Raw genomic sequence first — 20,673 nt, 5'->3', positions numbered from 1 at the left:
TTGAAAATCTAGTCAAGAAGAAAAGAAGAGCTTACGAAGGATTCAAAAACTAGGTAATGATAGAAATCTAAAGATTATAAGGCTAGCAGCAGGGAGCTTAAGAAAGAAATTAGGAGAGCCAGAAGGGGCCATGAGAAGGCCTTGACAGACAGGATTAAGGAAAACCCCAAGGCATTCTACAAGTATGTGAAGAGCAAAAGGATAAGATCTGAGAGAATAGGACCAATGAAGAGTGACAGTGGAAAAGTGTGTATGGAACCGGAGGTACTTAATGAGCACTTTGCTTCAGTATTCACAACGGAAAAGGATCTTGGCGATTGTACGGATGACTTGCAGCGGACTGAAAAGCCTGAGCATGTAGATATTAAGAGGATGTGCTGGAGGTTTTGGAAAGCATCGTTGGAAAAGTCACCAGGACCAGACTACTGTGGGAGGTGAGGGAGATTGCTGAGCCACTGGCGATGATCTTTGCATCATCAATAGGGATGGGAGAGGTTCCGGATGTTGTTCCTTTACTCAATAAAGGGAGTAGAGATAGCCCAGGAAATTATAGACCAGTGAATCTTATTTCAGTGGTTGGTAAGTTGATGGAGAAGATCCTGCAAGGCAGGGTTTATGAACATTTGGAGTGGCATAATATGATCAGGAATAGTCAGAATGGCTTTGTGAAAGGCAGGTCGTGCCTTACGAGCCAGAATTAAGTTTTTGAGGATATGACTAAACACATTGATGAAGGTAGAGCAGTAGATGTAGTGAATATGGATTTCAGCAAGGCATTTGACAAGATACCCCATGCAAGACTTAGTGAGAAAGTAAGGAGGCATGGAATCCAAGGGGACTTGCTTTGTGGATCCAGAACTGGCTTGTCCACAGAAGGCAAAGAGTGGTTGTAGACGGGTTATATTCTGCATGGAGGTTGGTCACCAGTGGTGTGCCTCAGAGATCTGTTCTGGACCCTTACACTTCGTGATTTTTATAATGACCTGGATGAAGAAGTGGAGGGTTGGGTTAGTATATTTGCTGATGACACAAAGGTTGGGTGTGTTGTACATAGTGTGGAGGGCTGTCAGAGGTTACAGCAGGATGTAACCTCTGACAGCAAACCTAGGATGCAAAACTGGGCTGAGAAGTGGCAAATGGAGTTCAGCCCAGATAAGCATGAGGTGGTTGATTTTGGTAGGTCAACTATGAAATACAGTATTAATGGTAAGACTCTTGGCAGTGTGGAGGATCTTGGGGTCTGAGTCCATGGGACACTCAAAGCTGTTGCACAGGTTGACTCTGTGGTTAAGAAAGCATGCAGTACATTGGCCTTCATCAATCGTGGGATTGAGTTTAGGAGCTGAGAGGTAATGTTGCAGCTGGTCAGACCCCACTTGAAGTACTGTGCTCAGTTCTGGTCGCCTCACTTTAGGAAGGATGTGCAGAGGAGATTTACAAGGATGTTGCCTGGATTGACGAGCACGCCTTATGAAAATAGGTTGAGTGAACTTGGCCTTTTTTCCCTGGAGCAATGGAGGATGAGAGGTGACGTGATAGAGGTGTATAAGATGATGAGAGGCATTGATCGTGTAGGTAGTCAGAGGCTTTTTCCCAGGGCTGGAATGGCTAGTACAAGAGGGCACAGTTTTAAGGTGCTTGGTAGTAGGTACAGAGGAGATGTCAGGGGTAAGAGACTCCTGGACAGGTACATGGATCTCAGAAAAATAGAGGGCTATGGGTAACCCTAGGTAATTTCTAAGGTAAGAACATGTTCGGCACAGCTTTGTGGGCCGAAAGGTCTGTATTGTGCTGCAGGTTTTCTATGTTTCTAAATTGCATAAGGAGGTATAGAGGCCAAAGTCTTGAAGCTTATTGATTAGTTTTGAGGGGATGATAGTATTGAATGGCGAGCTCTGGTGGATAAAGAGCATCCTGATGTATGCATCTTTGCTATCCACATGTTCCATGGTTCAGTGAAGAGGCAATGAAATGGCATCTGTTGTGAACCTGTTGCTGTGGTAGGCAAATTGACGTGGATCTCAGTTGCCTCTCAGGCAGGAGTTGATATGTTTCATCACCAACCTCTCAAAACACTTCATTACTATTGATGCATACTAGACAGAGAGACTTCGGAGACTTTGTGCAAGACTCCCAGAAGGTTTATTTATAGCTTGAGTCTGTGGTAAAGAAGACAATGCAGTTTTGGCATTTATTTCAAGGGCAATAGAATATAAAAACAAGGAGATAAAGCTGAGGCTTTATAAGACACTAGTCAGGCTGCACTTGGAGTATTGTCAACAGTTTTGGACCCCATATTTCAGAAAGGATGAGTTGTCATTGGAGAGACTCCAGAGGAGGTTCACGAGGATGATTCTGAAAATGAAGGGGTTAACATATGAAGGTGTTTGACAGCTTTGGAGCTGAATTCACTGGAATTTAGAAAAATGGGGGGGGGGATCTCATTGAAACCTACTGAATGGTGAAAGGATGTGACACTCTCATAGGGTGGATGTGGAGAGGATGTTTCCTACGGTGGGGTATCCAAGACTGGAGGGCACAGCCTCAAAATTGAGGGGCAACCCTTTAGAACAGAAGTAAGGAGGATTTGTTTTTAGCCAGAGAGTAGTAAACCTGTGGAATGCTCCTCCACAGACTGCGTTGGAGGCCAAGTTTGTGGGTATATTTAAGGTGGAAGTTAATAGTTCCTTGATCGGTCAGGGCATCAAAGGATATCGTGAGAAGGCAGGTGTATGGGGTTGAGTAGGATCCAGGATTAAGCATGATGAAATGGCGGAGCAGACTCAATGGGCTGAATAGCTTAATTCTGCTCCTGTGACTTATGGTCTTATGCAGGCATCGGCTGCCTGCCTATTTTTATCAGTGTTGAGATCACGCTGCTACCGGAGAGGGACAAGACTGCCACTGTGCCCAGAGAACATTACCCAGGTTTTCTATATTTTGGGTATAAACCTGGACTGAAGACTTTAGTTCAATCTTATATTTTTTATATTCTTTGTTTTTGTCCCTTCTTGTGTTTTTGTGTATGGGAGAGGGAGATTTTGTGGTCATGTCCCTGTTCTGTTTTCGTGAGGGGAGGAAGGATTTGTGGGTTGATGACCATGCAGCCATTCTTTTCTTTCTTGGTTTTATGGCTATCTGGAGAAAAAGAATTTCAGAGTTGTATACTTTGATAGTAAATGAACCTCTGAATCTAAGTGCTACTGGACAATAGTCATTGAGGCAGGTTACCACATTCTTAGGCACCAGAATAATTGAAGCCTGCTTGAAGCAGGTGGGACCTCAGACTGATGAAGCGAGAGGTTAAAGATCTTAGTGAACACTGCAACCAGGTGATCAGCACGGGTCTTTAGTTCTTGGCCAGCTACTCAGTCTGTCTCTGATGCTTTCTGTGGGTTCACCCTCCTGAAGGATGCTCTCACGTTGGCCTCAGGGACTGAAATTACAGCATCAACGATGGCTGTGGGAGTTTGTGATGGTTCCTCCATGTTCTGATGGTCAAAGTGAGCATAGAAGACATTGAGCTCATCAGGAAGCAAAGACCTGTTGTCACATATATCATTTAATTTCACTTTACAAGAAATGATAGCATTCAATTTCTGCCACAGGTGTCAAATACCCTTCATTGACTCAAGTTTAGTCCGGAATTGCCACTTTGCCTGTGTGGAGATCGCACCTGGACCTCTTGTAGCTTTCTTGCTCACCAGACTTGAATGCCTCTGATTTGGCTATCAGCACATTGCAGATCTCATGGTTCATCCAGGGATTCTGGCTGGGGAATACTCCTGAATGATTTAGTGAGGGCACACGTGTCTACAACTTTTTATAAAGTCTGTGACAACTGTGGTATATTCATTCAGATCTACAGATGTGTCCTTAAACACGGCTCTGTCTACCAACTTGAAGCAATCCTGTAGCCACTCCTCTGCCTTCTGCAACCACCTCTTTGTTGTCCTAATCTCTGGAGCCTTGCTTTTTGTTTGTCTGCAGGTAGAAGAAGGACAGCCAAGTGAACAGTCAGCATTCCTCATCTTAGAATAGCTCTGGTCTCGTATGATGGGACATCTGGTGCTACAGGTTATATGTCGACGGTAATTGGGCAGGGTTTTCTTCAAATAAGCCTGGACCGAAGTCCCTAACCATGATTTAAAATGCTTTGTGATGTTCTGTTTCTTCTTTGGAGACAGCATCATGCAGAACCACAAGCGCCTGATTACAGTCGCCCGATGGTGAAATGTAAACTGTGGTCAAGATCACACTGGAGAACTCTCTTGGTAAATAGAATGGACGATATTTGATCATTAGTTGTTCAAAGTTGGGGGAACTCAAGTACAACAAAACAGCCACAAGACCATAAGACATAGGAGCAGAACTAGGCCATTCTGCTGATCGAAGGTGCTTTGACATTCAGTCATAACTGATCCCAGATCCCACTCAATCCCGATACACCTGCCTTCTCACCATATCCTTTAATACCCTAACCAATCAGGAAATGATCAACTTCCACTTCAGATATACCAATGGACCTGGCCTCCATAACTATCTGTGGCAGAGCATTCCACAGGTTCACTATTCTCAGGCTAAACAAATTCCTCCTTATCTCTATTCTAAAAGGTTGTCCCTCAATATTGTGGCTGTGCCCTCTAGTTCTGGACACCCCCACCATAGGAAACATCCTCTCCACATCCATCTTATGTAGTCCTGTCAACATTCGGTAGGTTTCAATGAGATCCCCCGGCATTTTTCTACATTCCAGTGAGTTCAAGCCCAAAGCTGCCAAATGCTCCTCATATGTTAACCCCTTCATTCCTGGAATCATCCGAGCATCCTCTGGACTCTCCAATGACAACACATCCTTTCTGAGATATGGGAACCTAAACTGTCGACAATAATCAAAGTGCAGCCTGATTGGTGTCATATAAAAGCTCATTATGTCTTTGCTTACAAACATCTGCAAACTTTGCCACAAAGCCATCAATTCCATTATCTAATTTATTAACAAACAATGTGAAAAGTAGCGGTCCCAATACAGACCCATGAGGACCATTCTGGCAGCAAACCAGAAAAAAATCCCCTTTATTCCTACTTACTGCCTCCTGCCTGTCAGCCATTCCGCTATCCATGCCAGTATCCTTTCTGTAATGCCATAAGATTTTACCTTGTTAAGCAGCCTCTTGTGTGGCACCTTATCAAATGCCTTTTGAAAATCCAAGTAAATGACATCCACTGCCTCTCCTTTGTCCACCTTGCTTGTTACTTCCTCAAAGAAATCTAACAGATTTGTCAGGTGCGATTTCCCTTCATAGAAACCATGCTGACTTTGACTTATTTTATCATTAGTCTCCAAGTACCCCAAAATCTCATCATTAATAATCGACTCCAACACTTTCTCTATCACTGAGGTTAGGCTAACTGGCCTAAAATTTTCTCTCTTATGCCTTCCTTCCTTCTTAAAGAGTGGAGTAACTCTTCCAGTCCTCTGGGACCATGCCAGAATCAAGTGCTTCTTGAAGATCATGACCAATGTATCTGTTATCTCTTCAGCAACCTCTCTCAGGACTCTAGGACATAGTCCATCTGGTCCAAGTGACATATCCACTTTAAGACCTTTCAGTCTGTCTAGCACTTTTTCCTTTGTAATAGCAATGGCACTTTGTCCTACTCCATGACTCCTTTGGCACACTGCTAGTGTCTTCCACAGTGAAGATTGACGCTAAGTACCTATTAAATTCATCCACCATTTCTTTGTCCCCCATTACTACCTCACCAGCATCATTTTCCAGTGGTCCAATCTCAACTCTCGTCTCCCTTTTACTCTTAATACAACTGAAAAACTTTTGGTATCCTGCTAGTTTGCCCACATATTTCATCTTTCCCCTTCTTATAGCTTTTCTAGTTGCCTTTTGTTGGATTTTAAAAGCTTCCCAATCATCCAACTTTCCACTCAATATTGCTACCTTTTATGCAGTCCTTACCTTCCCTTGTCAGTCACAGTTGCCTACCCTTGCCATTTGAGAACAACTTCTGTGGGACATATCTATCCTGCGCCTTGTGAACTGTTCCCAGAAACTTCAGCCACCTCTGCTCTGCTGTCATCCCTGCCAGTATCCTCCTCCAATCCACCTGGACAGCTTCTCTCTCATGTCTCTGTAATCCCCTTTATTCCATTGTGATACTGTTACAAGTGACTTACGCTTCTTTCTCTCAAACTGCAGTATGAATTCAATCATATTATGATCACTGCCTCCTCAGGGTTCTTTTATGTTAAGCTCCCTAATAAGATCTGTGTTATTATGCAACACCCAATCTAAGGTAGGGTCTCAGCCCAAAACGCCAACTGTACTCTTTTCCATAGATGCTGCCCGGCCTACTGAGTTCCTCCAGCATCGTGTGCATTGCTAGCCTTTCCCCTTGCAGTCTCAAGCATAATCTGCTCTAAAAAGCCATCTCGTAGACATTCACCAAATTCTCTCTGTTGCAATTCTACACTGGAGCACCACAAAGAGTTTATCATGAAACACACATTTACACCTTTTGCCTTTTCTGAATCAGCAATTCTGTCCATCCTGTGTATTGAGGAGCCTTCAGGTCTGATTGGTAGATCTGGCATAGTCTAAGTAAGCCATGTCTCAGTAAAACTCAGAACATAACAATTTCTCATTTCCCTTTGATATAGCAATCTTGCCATGACTGCACATTTTTTCTCCAGTAACTGCACATTTGCTAATAAGATGCTGGGTAGAAGGGATCTCATCCATCTGCATTTCAGACTGGTTTGGAGCCCCCACCTTTTCAGAATCAGAATTAGATTTAATATCACCTGCATTCACTGTGAAATTTGTCAACTTAGCAGCAGCAGTACAATGTAATACATGATGAATATAGAAAAAATGAATTACAGTAAGTATATATGATTATTAAATAGTTAAATTAAAAATAATACTGCAAAAGCAGAAATAATTTGCACAGAAATGTGATATGATGTTTGTGGGTTCAATGCCCGTTTAGAAATTGAATGACAGAGGGGAAGAAGCTGTTCCTGAATCGCTGAGTATGCGCCTTAAGACTTCTGTATCTCCTTGCTGACAGTACCAATAAGAGGGCATGTCCTGAGGCTCCTTCATAATGGACGCCATCTTTCTGAGGCTCCATTTCTTGAAGATGTCTTGGATACTATGGAGGCTAATACCATGACTAATTTTACAACTTTCTGAATCTTCTTTCGATCCTGCCTCACTTCGGCCACAGTGATGAATCTTTGTCCGCTTAAAGGTGCTGTACCTGCCTAGTTGAGAGGTAAGTCAGACAAGTCCTTACGATGATCGTGAAATTTGTAGATCATTAAGTTGATTTAAAAGTATGGGAAATTACATGCTACAGATTGCAGTGAGAATAATTCAAAAAAGGTACAGTATATTTAAAAGCATTGCATGTATTCCACAGAAGGGTGCCATGGTTCACTGGCGTCATCTTGGTGGTGGTGATTTTTCTGTGCAAACTCCTGTAGGTGTCTGCAAGTATCTGTTTCCACAGAACTGGAAACTAAATTTGAGGCTTTAGACAGACACATGAATATGAAGAGAATGGGGGATATAGATGATACACAGGAGGACATTTAGTTTAAATTGGCACCGAGGCTGGCACAACATCATGAGCCAAATACCATGTTCAATGCTGTACTGCTCTATGCTCTATGTTTGATTTAGGGAGCAAGTACAGGAGCCTGAAGACACACACTGAGTGGTTCAGGAACAGCTACTTCCCCTTCACCATCAGATTTCTGAATGGACAATGAACCCATGGGCACTACCTCATTATTTGTTTCACTCTCTTCTTACACTACTTATTTAATTTATTTTTTTACATGCATATTATAATTTTAGTTTTTATTATGTACTGCAATGTACTCCTGCTGCAAAACAACTTTCATGGCACACACAGTGATATTAAACCTGACTCTGATTCAAATTCCTCCAATCCAGTAACATTGCTACAGCACAACCACATCCTTCCTGGCGACCAGAACTACACACATACTCTGAGTGCAATCTATCCAGTGTTCCGTTTAGTTACATGTTCTGAATCCTCAGGGGATTATTCAATGGAAGGACTGAGTTGTAAAGATAAGTCTATACAAAACCTGTCTTGAACCAGCCGTCTGATGTAAATGATTCTGCGGTTTCTTTTGTCTTGTTCCAATATTCTCGGAATAGTGATGGTCCTTTAACTAGCAGCTCGCCATCCTTGCCTTCGAATCCAGGTTTCACCTGTTAAAACAAAACTGTGTCAACTCAAAACTGCCAGAGTTGAATGCTGAGTTCGGGAGTGCAGGAAGGTGAAGGCATGCAGTTCAATCAGTCTCGTCTGCAACACGTGACTTAAACCCACTCCACAACACAATCCCAGACTGTCCTTGTCCACCAGGATGATGGACTGACTCCTAGGATGACGGCTTTATCATATGGCGAGAGATTAAACAGACTAGGTCTGTACTATCTGTGGTTAAACAGGATGAGAGATGATCACACTGAAATGCACAAAATTCCCAACAGAATGAGACATGAACACATTGAAATAAGACCATAAGATACAGGAGCAGAAATAGGCCATTGGGTCCATTGAGTCTGCTCCGCCATTCAATCATGGGCTGATCCAATTCTTCCAGTCATCCCACTCCCCTGCCTTCACATCATACCCTTTGATGCCCTGGCTAATCAAGAACCTATCTATCTTTGCCTTAAATGCACTCAATAACTTGGCCTCCACAGCCACTTGTGGTAACAAATTCCACAGGTTAACCACCCTCTGACTAAAGTAATTTCTCCACATCTCTGTTCTAAATAGATGTCCTTCAACCCTGAAGTTGTGCCCTCTTGTCCTGGACTCTCCTACCATGGGAAATAACTTTGCCATATCAAATCTGTTCAGGCCTTTTAACATTCAGAATGTTTCTATGAGATCCCCCCTCATTCTCCTGAATGCCTTGTTAATGAGAGAGGTCGGGGAGAATGGCCAGACTGGGTAAGCTGACAGGAAGGCGATACTAACTCAAATAACCATGCATAACAATAGTGGTGTGAAGAAGAGGATCTCTGAATCCACAATATGTTGAACTTAAAAGTGTATGGGCTACAGCAGCAGAAGACCACGAACATAGACTCACTGACCACTTCATTCAGTAAAAGAAGTACCTAATAAACTGGCTACTAAGTGCACTCAGCACTGCATTTAAAGCCTGGAACTCCACCCCAGCAACACTGAGTAGCTCACCCCTACCTGCTTTGCTGATAATATCCAGATCCCAAGAAATCAATACAGGTGTCCCCAGTTTTACGACTCTTCACTTTACGCCACTTCACTTTTTCAAAAGAACTACAATAGTCACCTGTTGTTGCATTACAAAGAGGATTTTCGCTTTTACTAAAAATTTTCCCATATAAATTAATGGTTCTTCACTTTACGCCATTTTGGCTTAAGAAAGGTTTCATAGGAATGCTCTACCTTTGTAAAGGGGGGACGCCTGTAATCAAAACATCTGCAAACATGTTACACTCTCAGACACGTTGCATTTAGTTGGGTATTTGTTAATGTTGTTATACTCTCCGAGATGCTGCCTTTAGGTGGGTATTTGCTAATGTTGAATACTCCGAGAGATGCTGCCTTGTCATTTCGATCATAACTGCTGGTACAGTACATAGTAAAAAAGAGACAACGTTTTTCAGGACCATGGTGTTACATGACACAGTACAAAAACTAGACTGAACTACGTAAAAAAACACAGAGAAAGCTACACTAGACTACAGACCTACGCAGGACTGCGTAAAGCGCACAAAAACAGTGCAGGCATTACAATAAATAATAAACAGGACAATAGGGCAGTAAGGTGTCAGTCCAGGCTCTGGGTATTGAGGAGTCTGATAGCTTGGGGGAAGAAACTGTTACACAGTCTGGTCGCGAGAGCCCGAATGTTTCGGAGCCTTCTCCCAATCGGCAGGAGGGAGAAGAGATTGTATGAGGGGTGCATGGGGTCCTTCATAATGCTGTTTCCTTTGCGGATGCAGCGTGTAGTGTAAATGTCCGTGATGGCAGGAAGAGAGACCCCAATGATCTTCTCAGTTGACCTCACTACCCGCTGCAGGGTCTTGCAAACCGAGATGGTGCAATTTCCGAACCAGGCAGTGACGCAGCTGCTCAAGATGCTCTCAATACAACCCCTATAGAATGTGATGAGATGGGGGGGGGGTGGGAGATGGACTTTCCTCAGCCTTCGCAGAAAGTAGAGACGCTGCTGGGCTTTCTTTGCTATGGAGCTGGTGTTGAGGGACCAGGTGAGATTCTCCGCCAGGTGAACACCAAGAAATTTGGTGCTCTTAACAATCTCTACCGAGGAGCTGTCGATATTCAGCGGGGAGTGGTCGCTCCATGCCCTCCTGAAGTCAACAACCATCTCTTTTGTTTTGTTCACATTAAGAGACAGGTTGTTGGCTCTGCACCAGTCCGTTAGCTGCTGCATCTCCTCTCTGTAAGCTGACTCGTCGTTCTTGCTGATGAGACCCACCATGGTCATGTCATCGGCGAACTTGATGATGTGGTTCGAGCTGTGTGTTGCAGCACAGTCGTGGGTCAGCAGAGTGAACAGCAGTGGACTGAGCACACAGCCCTGGGGGGCCCCCGTGCTCAGTGTGTTGGTTTTGGAGATGCTGCTCCCAATCTGCACTGACTGAGGTCTCCCAGTCAGGAAGTCCAGGATCCAGTTGCAGAGGGAGATGTTCAGGCCCAGTAGGCTCAGCTTTCCAATCAGTTTCTGAGGAATGATTGTGTTGAATGCTGAACTGAAGTCTACGAACAGCATCCGAACATATGTGTCTTTTTTGTCCAGGTAGGTTAGGGCCAGGTGGAGGGTGGTGGCAATGGCGTCATCTGTTGAGCAGTTGGGACGGTACTCAAACTGCAGGGGGTCCAGTGAGGGGGCAGCAGGGTCTTGATATGCCTCATGACGAGCCTCTCAAAACACTTCATGATGATGGATGTAAGTGCAATGGGACGGTAGTCATTTAGGCAGGACACTGAAGACTTCTTCGGCATGGGGACGATGGTGGCGGCCCTGAAGCACGTTGGAACAGTGGTGCTGCTCAGGGAGATGTTGAAGATGACAGTGAGAACATCTGCTAGCTGGTCTGCACATCCTCTGAGCACAGTGTCTGGTCCAGCAGCCTTCCGTGGGTTGACCCTGCACAGGGTTCTTCTCACATCGACCACGGTGAGACACAGCACCCGGTCATTTGTAGGAGGGGTGGACTTCCTCGCCGTCACATCATTTTCTGCCTCAAAACAGGCGTAGAAGTTATTCAGCGCATCTGAGAGGGAGGCATCACTTGCACAGTCAGGTGATGTTGTCCTGTAATTGGTGATGTCCTGGATGCCCTTCCACATGCGCTGCATGTCGCTGCTGTCCTGGGATTAGCTGTGGATTAGCTGGGCATGTGCACGCTTTGCCCCTCTGATGGCTCGGGACAACTTGGCCCTCGCTGTTGTTAGAGCTGCCTTGTCGCCTGCTCTGAAGGCGGAGTTGCGGGTCCTCAGCAGCACACGCACCTCTGCGGTCATCCATGGCTTCTGGTTGGCACGTATAGTGATGGTCTTGGACAGAGTAACATTATCAATGCACTTGCTGATGTAGCTGGTCACTGATGCTGTGTACTCCTCTAAGTTGGTAGAGTCGCTATCAGTTGAAGCCTCCCTGAACATGTGCCAGTCAGTGTACTCAAAGCAGTCTTGAAGAGCAGAGATGGCTCCTGCTGGCCAGGTTTTTACCTGCTTCTGAACTGGTCTGGAGCACCTGACGAGTGGTCTGTATGCTGGGATTAGCATACCAGAGATGTGGTCTGAGTAACTGAGACGGGGGCGGGGCTCTGCCTGGTACGCGTCGGGGATGTTTGTATAAGCAAGATCCAATGCATTCTCCCCTCTCGTTGCAAAGTCCACATACTGATGGAATTTGGGGAGCAAATGTTGAATACTCTGAGAGATGCTGCACTTAGGTAGGTATTTGTTAATGTTTCATACTCTGAGAGATGCTGCCTTTAGGTGGGTATTTGTTAATGATGTTATACCCTCAGACAAATTGCCTTTAAGTGGTTATTTGTTAACAGAAACATAGAAAACCTACAGCACAATACAGGCCCTTCGGCCCACAAAGTTGTGCGGAAAATGTCCTTACCTTAGAAATTACCTAGGGTTCCCATAGCCCTCTATTTTTCTAAGCTTCATGTAGCCATCCAGGAGTCTCTTAAAAGACCCTATCATATCCTCCTCCACCACTGTCGCCGGCAGACCATTCCACGCACTCACCACTTTCTACGTAAAAAAACTTACCCCTGACATCTCCTCTGTACCTACTTCAAAGCACCTTAAAATTGTTCCCTCGTGTGCTAACCATTTCAGCGCTAGGAAAAAGCCTTTGACTATCCACACGATCAATGCTTCTCATTCCATTATCTTATGCACTTCTATCAGGTCACCTCTCATCCTCCGTCGCTCCAAGAAGAAAAGGCCGAGTTCACTCAACCTATTCTTATAATCCAATCCAGGCATCATCTTTGTAAATCTCCTCTGCACCCTTTCTATGGTTTCCACATCCTTCCTGTAGTGAGGCAACCAGAACTGAACACAGTACTCCAAGTGGGGTCTGACCAGGGTCCTATAGAGCTGCAACATTACCTCTTGGCTCCTAAACTCAATCTCACGACTGATGAAGGCCAATGCACCGCATGCTTTCTTAACCACAGTCAACCTGCGCAGCAGCTTTGACTCGGACCCCGAGATCCCTCTGATCCTCCACACTGCCAGGAGTCTTGCCATTAATACCATATTTTGCCATCATATTTGACCTACCAAAATGAACCACCTCACACTTATATGGGCTGAACTCCATCTACCACTTCTCAGCCCAGTTTTGCATCCTAACAGCCTTCCACACTATCCACAACACCCCCAACCTTTGTGTCATCAACAAATTTACTAATCCATCCCTCAACTTCCTCATCCAGATTATTTATAAAAATCATGAAAAATAGTCAAGTCAAGTCACTTTTTATTGTCACTTCAACCATAACTACTGGTACGGTATATAGTAAAAACGAGAGAACGTTTCCCAGAACAGATCCCTGAGGCACACCACTGGTCACCGACCTCCATGCAGAATACAACCACTCTTTGCCTTCTGTGGGCAAGCCAGTTCTGGATCCACAAAGCAATCTCCCCTTGGATCCCATGCCTCCTTACTTTTTCAATAAGCCTTGCATGGGGTATCTTATCAAATGCCTTGTTGAAATCCATATACACTACATCTACTGCTCTACCTTCTTCAATGTGCTTAGTCACATCCTCAAAAAATTCAATCAGGCTCATAAGGCACGACCTCCCTTTCACAAAGCCATGCTGACTATTCCTAATCATATTATGCTTCTCCAAATGTTTATAAATCCTGCCTCGCAGGATCCTTTCCATCAACTTAACAACCACTGAGGTAAGACTCACTGGTCTATAATTTCCTGGGATATCTCTACTCCCTTTTTTGAATAAGGGAACAACATCCGCAACCCTCCAATCCTTCGGAACCTCTCCTGTCCCCAGTGATGATGCAAAGATCATTGTCAGTGGCTCAGCAATCTCCTCCCTTGCCTTCCACAGTAACCTGGGGTACATCTCGTCCGGTCCCAGTGACTTATCCAACTTAATGCTTTCCAAAAGCTCCAGCACATCCTTTGCTTTAATATCTACATCATCAAGCTTTTCAGTCCTCTGTAAGTCATCCCTACAATCACCAAGATCCTTTTCTGTAGTGAATACTAAAGCAAAGTATTCATTAAGTACCTCTGCTATCTCCTCTGGTTCCATACACACTTTTCCACTGTCACACTTTATTGGTCCTATTCTCTCACGTATTATCCTCTTACTCTTCACATACTTATAGAATGCCTTGTGGTTTTCCTTAATCCTGTCCGCCAAAGCCTTCTCATGACTCCTTCTGGCTCTCCTAATTTCTTTCTTAAGCTCCTTCCTACTAGCCTTATAATCCTCTGGATTTCTACCATTACCTAGTTTTTCGAACCTTTCGTAAACTCTGCTTTTCTTCTCGACTAAATTTAAAACAGCCTTTGTACACCATGGTTCCTGTACCCTACCATCCTTTCCCTGTCTCATTGGAACGTAGTTATGCAAATATCCCCTGAACATTTGTCACATTTCTTTTGTATGTTTCTCTGAGAACATTTGTTTCCAATTTATGCTTCCAAGTTCCTGCCTGATAACGTTACACTCTCAGAGATGCTGCCTTTAGATGGGTATTTGTTAATGTTGAATACTCTGAGAAATGCTGCTTTTAGGTGGGTATATGTTAATAATATATGTTAATAGGAGCATAATTAGGTTAGTTAATTAAGACTGCTCCACCATTTTATCATGGCTGATCCATTTTTCCTCTCAGCCCCAATCGCCTGTTTCGCACCCCCCCACCCCTGTATCCCTTCATGCTCTAACCAATGAAGAATCTATCAACCTCTGCCTTAATTGTACGTAAGGACTTGACCTCCACAGCTGCCTGTGGCAGCAAATTTCATAGATTCTCCATTCTCTACCTGAAGAAATTCCTCCTCAGCTCCATTCTAAAAGGACACCCTTCTATTCTGAGGCTGGGGCTTCTGGTCTTGGATTCTCCTACCATAGAAAACATCCTCTTCACATCCACTCTATCAAGGCCTTTCACCATTTGATACATTTCAATGAGGTCACATCTCAGTCTTCTGAATTCCAGTGAATTCAGGTCCACAGCCATCAAATGCTCTTCACATGACAAGCCTCTCAATCAATCCTGGAATCACTTTTGTGAACCTTCTTTGAAACCTCTCCAGTTTCAGCACATCCTTTCTAAGATAAGGGTCCCAAAACTGCTCACAATACTCCAAGTGAGGCCCCCATCAGGGCCTTATAAATTCACAACATTAGATCTTGCTTGTATACTCTAGTCCTTTCGAAATGAATGCTCACAATGCATTTGCTTTCCGCACCACAGGTCTGCATACTAACTGTAGGAAATCCTGCACAAGGACTCCCAAGTCCCTTTGCACCTTGGTTTTTATATTTTCTCTCCACTTAGAAAATAGTTAACATTTTCATTTCTTCTACCAAAGTGCATAACCATACACTTCCCGAAACTGTATTCCATCTGCAATTTCTTTGGCCATTTTCCTAATCTCTCCTAAGTCCTTCTGTAGCCTCTCTACTTTTTCAAGACTACCTGCCCCTCCATCTATTTTCATATCATCTGCAAACTTTGCAACAAAGCCATCAATTCCATCATCCAAATCATTGACAGATAACATAAAAATAAGCGGTCCCAACACAGACCCCTGTGAAACATCACTTGTCACTAACAGTCAACATAAGAAGGCTCCCTTTATTCCCAGTTTTTGTCTCCTGTCAATCTGCCACTGCTTTATTCATGCTAGAATCTTTCCTGTAATACCATGGGCTCATAGCTTGTTAAGCAGCCTCACGTTTGGCACCTTATCAAAGGCCTTCTGAGAATCCAAGTACACAACACCCACCAATTCCACTTTGTCTATCCTGCTTGTTATTTCTTCAAAGAATTCCAACAAATTTGACAGACAGGATTTTCCCTTGAGGAAACCACGCTGACTACAGCCTATTTTATCATGTGCTTCCAAGTACCCTGAAACCACATACTTAACAATTGACTCCAACATCTTGTCAACCACTGAGGTCAGACAAAATGGCCTATAGTTTCCTTTCTTCTGCCTTCTTGAAGAGTACAGTGGCATTTGCAATTTTCCAGTCTTCCCGAACCATTTCAGAATCTAGTGATTCTTGAAAAATCATTACTAATGCCTCCACAATCTCTCCAGCTACCTCTTTCAGAATTCTGGGGTGTACACAATCTGGTCCAGGTGATTTATCTACCTTCAGACCTTTCAGTTTCCCAAGACCCTTCTCCTTTGTAATGGTAACTTCACACACTTCATGACCCCTGACACCTTGAACTTCCACCATACTGCTAGAGTCTTCCACAGTGAAGGCTGATGCAAAATACTTATTCAGTTCATTTGGCATTTCCTTGTCCCCCATTATTACCCCTCCAGCATCATTTTCCAGTGGTCCGATATCCACTCTCACCTCTCTTTTACACTTTATGTATTGAAAAGAACTTTTGGTATCCTCTTTAATATTATTGGCTAGCTTATTTTTGTATTACGTCTTTATTTTCTTAACAACTTTTTTTCAGTAGTCTTCTGTTGGTTTTTAAAAGCCTTCCAATCCTCTAACTTCCCACTAATTTTTGCTTTATTATATGCCCTCTCTTTGGCTTTTATGTTGACTTTGACTTCCCTTGTAAGCTAGTTATGTCATCTTGCCTTTAGAATACTTCTTCCTCTTTGGTATGTACAGTATATATCCTGTACCTTACAAATTGCTTCCAGAAATTCCAGCCATTGCTGCTCTGACATCATCCCTACCAATGTTCTTTTCCAGTCAATTCTGGCCAGCTCCTCTCTCATGCCTCTGTAATTCCCTTTACTCCACTATAATGACGATACATCTGATTTTAGCTTCTCCACAAATTTGAGGGTGAATTTATCATATTATGATCATTTTCCCCTCAGGGTTCTTTTACCTTAAGCTCTCTAATTATTTTTCAGTTCGTTTCACACACCCAATCTAGAATAGCTGATCCTCTAGTGGGCTCAACACGAGCCATCTTGTAGGCACTTCAGAAACTCCCCCTCTTGGAATCTAGCATCAACATAATTTTCCCAATCTACCTGCATATTGAAATCCCCTATGACTATTGTAACATTACCCTTTTGGCATGCATTTTCTATCTTATTTTAACTGCTTTACAGGAGCACCATTTAGAGGGTTCTGACAAGTTTCATCCTCATCTGGTATGAGAACAGTCAAGTGTCAGACTGGAAGTCTCCACAAAGACTGTGAGAATAGCTGAGAGGATCACGGGGTCTCCCTACCAAACATCAGGGATATTTACCAGCAATGCTATGTACACAGGGCCCTTAGAATTAAGGATCCCACTCATCCATCCAGCATCCTCTTTTGCTTTTTACCATCAGGCGGGCGACTATGATGCATAAAAATGAACGGTCAGGATGAGAAACAGTTTCATCCCTCAGGCCATTAGGCTTCTGAACTCCTGCCACATCGTATTTGAAGTGTCACTGATTAATCTGTTCTATAGCATACAATATTTATAGTTTATTTATGTGTGACTCATCTGCAGATTTTATCCTTACCTTCGTAAGTTATCGAGTGTAATGTGTGTTTGTGTACTACTGCGCTTTACACCCTGATTCGAAGAAACGTTTACTGTTTCTATATTCTTTGTATGGCTATATATGTTATATACATGTATATAGTTAATTAACAATAAACTTGACTTGACTCCCATTGTAATTTGTAGGCCACATCCTTACTGTTTGGGTCTGCATACAACTCCCATAAGGGTCTTTTTACCCTTGCAGTTCCTTAGCTCTATCCACAACTTCCTACCATATGTCACCTCTTTCTAATGATTTGATTTCATCATTTACCAACAGAGCAACGCCATCTCCTCTAGTTTCTTGCCTGTCCTTTCAATATCCTTGGACATTAAGCTCCCAGCTATAATCTTCTTTCAGCCATGATTCAGAGATGCCTACAGCATCATACATACCAATCTGAAACTGTGCTACAAGTTCATCTACCTCATTCTGTATACTGATTGCATTCAAATACAGCACTATCAGTTCTGTACTCACCCTTTTCTATTTTGTCTGTCTTTTATGTTGCAATTCAACCTATTGACTGTAATTTTGGTCTATCATCAGCCTCTCCTCACCAGGAGTCTCACTGCACATTGCCTCTGTTTGTAATCCAACTACTTCATCTTTAGCACTATCATCCCCTGCCAAATTAGTTTAAACCCACCCAAACAACTCTAGACAACTTGTTTGCAAGGATATTGGACACCCTTGGGTCCAGGTGAAACTTCATCCTTTTATACTGGTCATACCTTCACCAGAAGAAATCCCAATTATCCAGAAATTTGAAACCCTGTCCCCTGCACCAGTCCCTCAGCCATGCATTCACCTGCCAAATCATTCCATCCTTACCCTCACTGGCATGTGGCACAGGCAGCAATCCAGAGATTACTATCCTGGAGGTCCTGTTTCTCAGCTTTGTACCTAGCTCCCAAAAATCTCTCTTTAGGACATCCTCACCTTGTCTACCTATGTCATTGGTGTCAATATGTGCCAAAACTTCTGGCTGCTCATTCTTGCCTTTAAGAATACCATGGACCTGATCTGAGACATCCCTGATCCTGCCAGCAGGAAGGCAACGTTCCATTCGGGTGTTTCTATCGCGCCTACAAAACCTCGTCTCTGTTCCTCTAAGGAATCTCCTACCAACACTGCAATCCTCTTAACCTCTCTACTCTTCTGAGCCACAGTACCAGACTAAGTGCCACAGACCTGGTCACTGTGGCTCCCCGTAGGCCACTCTCCTCAGTAGAATCTAAAGTTGTATACTAATTATTGAAGTGAATAGCCATAGGTGTACTCTGCACTGGCTGTGCATTTCCCTTCCTTCTCCTGACAGTCATCCAGTTACCCATCTCCTTCAATCTAGGGGTTACTGCCTCCCTGTAATTCCTGTCTATTACCTCCCCATTTTCCTGTATGAGTTGAAGGTCATTGCAGCTCCAGCTCCTTAATACGTTCTCTCAGGAGCTGCAGCTCGAAGCATCTGGCACAGATGTGTGTATCTGGGAGAATGGAGATCTCCAGACTTCCCACATCCCAAACACAGTACAAAACATTGCCCCTGGAGCTGTCCTCACTACACTACTCTGCCCCAACAGATGAGAAATAAACAAATAAGAAGAGAGAGAATAACTTACAAAACAATTTACTTCATCCAAGCCTGATGAGCCAAAGCCACTCCAAACACTGGCACACTCACAGGAATGGCTGCTCCACGTGCACCTGAACTACCTTTATAGGCTCTTGCTAATGAATCCCTCTCGCTAATCGGTTAATGCTGTTATACTCTCAGAGACGCTGCCTTTAGGTGGGTATTTGTTTTGGGTAAACAGATCTCCCGGTGCCTTCGGGACCTAGGCCAGAATGTGCCTTGGGTGTGTTGGCTGATAATGCAAACAATGCATGCAACTGCATGTTTAATTTTATTTATTTAGAGATCCACAGTAGAACAGACCTGTCCAGCCAGCCGAGCTGCACCTCCCAACAACCCAGCAATTTGAACCCTAGACTAATCACAGGAAGATTTACAGTGACCAACTAACCTACAACTGGTATGTCTTTGGAATGTGGGACAAAACCAGAACACCCAGAGGAAACGGAAACGGAAACAAACGGGCACGCGCACACACACACACCTTCTTACAGAGGATGCCGGAATTGAACTTCAGCCTAACACCCCAACCTGTAATAGCATTGGGCTAAATGCCACACTACTGTGGAGCCCCAGCTACATGTGTATGTGATAAATAAAACTGAACTGAACCTTCCTGCCCACGATGTACAAGTGTAATCAGTTGTGAAATCAAGGGCAGCACTTGCCTCATCCAATCTTCCTTCACACTGCACTGCAGCTGATCTTGGCTCTTGGTTCTGATGTGGAAATGTGAAGCCAGCCTGAGGTGGAGCAGTCATTTCAAACCACTTCTCCTGACATCAGAATCATGTTAAACAAAGATGGTTAAATCCTGATCAGATCATTGAGAGGCTGGCAGCTGGAGTGTTTAGCTCTTTCTGCAAGTTCGAAATCATTTGCTGTACATTTCTAGACTATCACACTGTAGGTTATTAGCAGCCTCTCCACCACAGGTACAGATGGTGCACAATTATACACCATTACCCCACTACATCTCAACACTCATTTACACCTATAGCTTTCTAATCACATCTTAGAAATGGATACACACAGAGATTGGACTTAGAACCACAGAACCATAGAACATTACAGCACAGAAACAGGCCTTTTGGCCCTTCTTGGCTGTGCCGAACCATTTTTCTGCCTAGTCCCACTGACCTGCACCATATCCCTCCAAACCCCTCTCAACCATATACCTGTCCAAGTTTTTCTTAAATGTCAAAAGTGAGCCCGCATTCACCACTTTATCTGGCAGCTCATTCCACACTCCCACCACTCTCTGTGTGAAGAAGCCCCCCCCAATGTTCCCTTTAAACCTTTACCCCTTCACCCTTAACCCATGACCTCTTTTTTTTCTCCCCTAGCCTCAGTGGAAAAAGCCTGCTTGCATTCACTTTATCTATACCCATCATAATTTTATACACCTCTATCAAATCACCCCTCATTCTCCTACGCTCCAGGGAATAAAGTCCTAACCTATTCAACCTTTCTCTGTAACTCAGTTTCTCAAGTCCCGGCAACATCCTTGTAAACCTTCTCTGCACTCTTTCAACCTTATTAATATCCCTCCTGTAATTAGGTGACCAAAACTGCACACAATACTCCAAATTCGGTCTCACCAATGTCTTATACAACCTCACCATTACATTCCAACTCTCATACTCAATACTTTGATTTATAAAGGCCAATGTACCAAAAGCTCTC

General features: G+C 43.7%; 1 protein-coding gene across 3 annotated transcripts in view; it reads right to left on the bottom strand.

Moving 5' to 3' along the window:
* acsf3 (acyl-CoA synthetase family member 3) overlaps positions 1-20,673 on the bottom strand; it is a 143,613-nt gene that overhangs the window by 28,182 nt on the left and 94,758 nt on the right. For 2 of the 3 annotated variants that reach the window (XM_073070527.1, XM_073070526.1), the window contains exon 6: positions 8,141-8,267. In XM_073070527.1, the coding sequence (XP_072926628.1) occupies positions 8,141-8,267 (127 nt within the window). Of the gene's footprint in view, positions 1-3,558; positions 3,985-8,140; positions 8,268-20,673 lie in introns of those variants that run through there. The other variant, XM_073070528.1, reaches the window with a different exon arrangement.

Source organism: Hemitrygon akajei, chromosome 17 (genome assembly GCF_048418815.1).
Source record: "Hemitrygon akajei chromosome 17, sHemAka1.3, whole genome shotgun sequence".
In the NCBI taxonomy this organism is placed as follows: domain Eukaryota; kingdom Metazoa; phylum Chordata; class Chondrichthyes; order Myliobatiformes; family Dasyatidae; genus Hemitrygon; species Hemitrygon akajei.
This window is presented reverse-complemented; position numbering and strand designations above follow the sequence as displayed.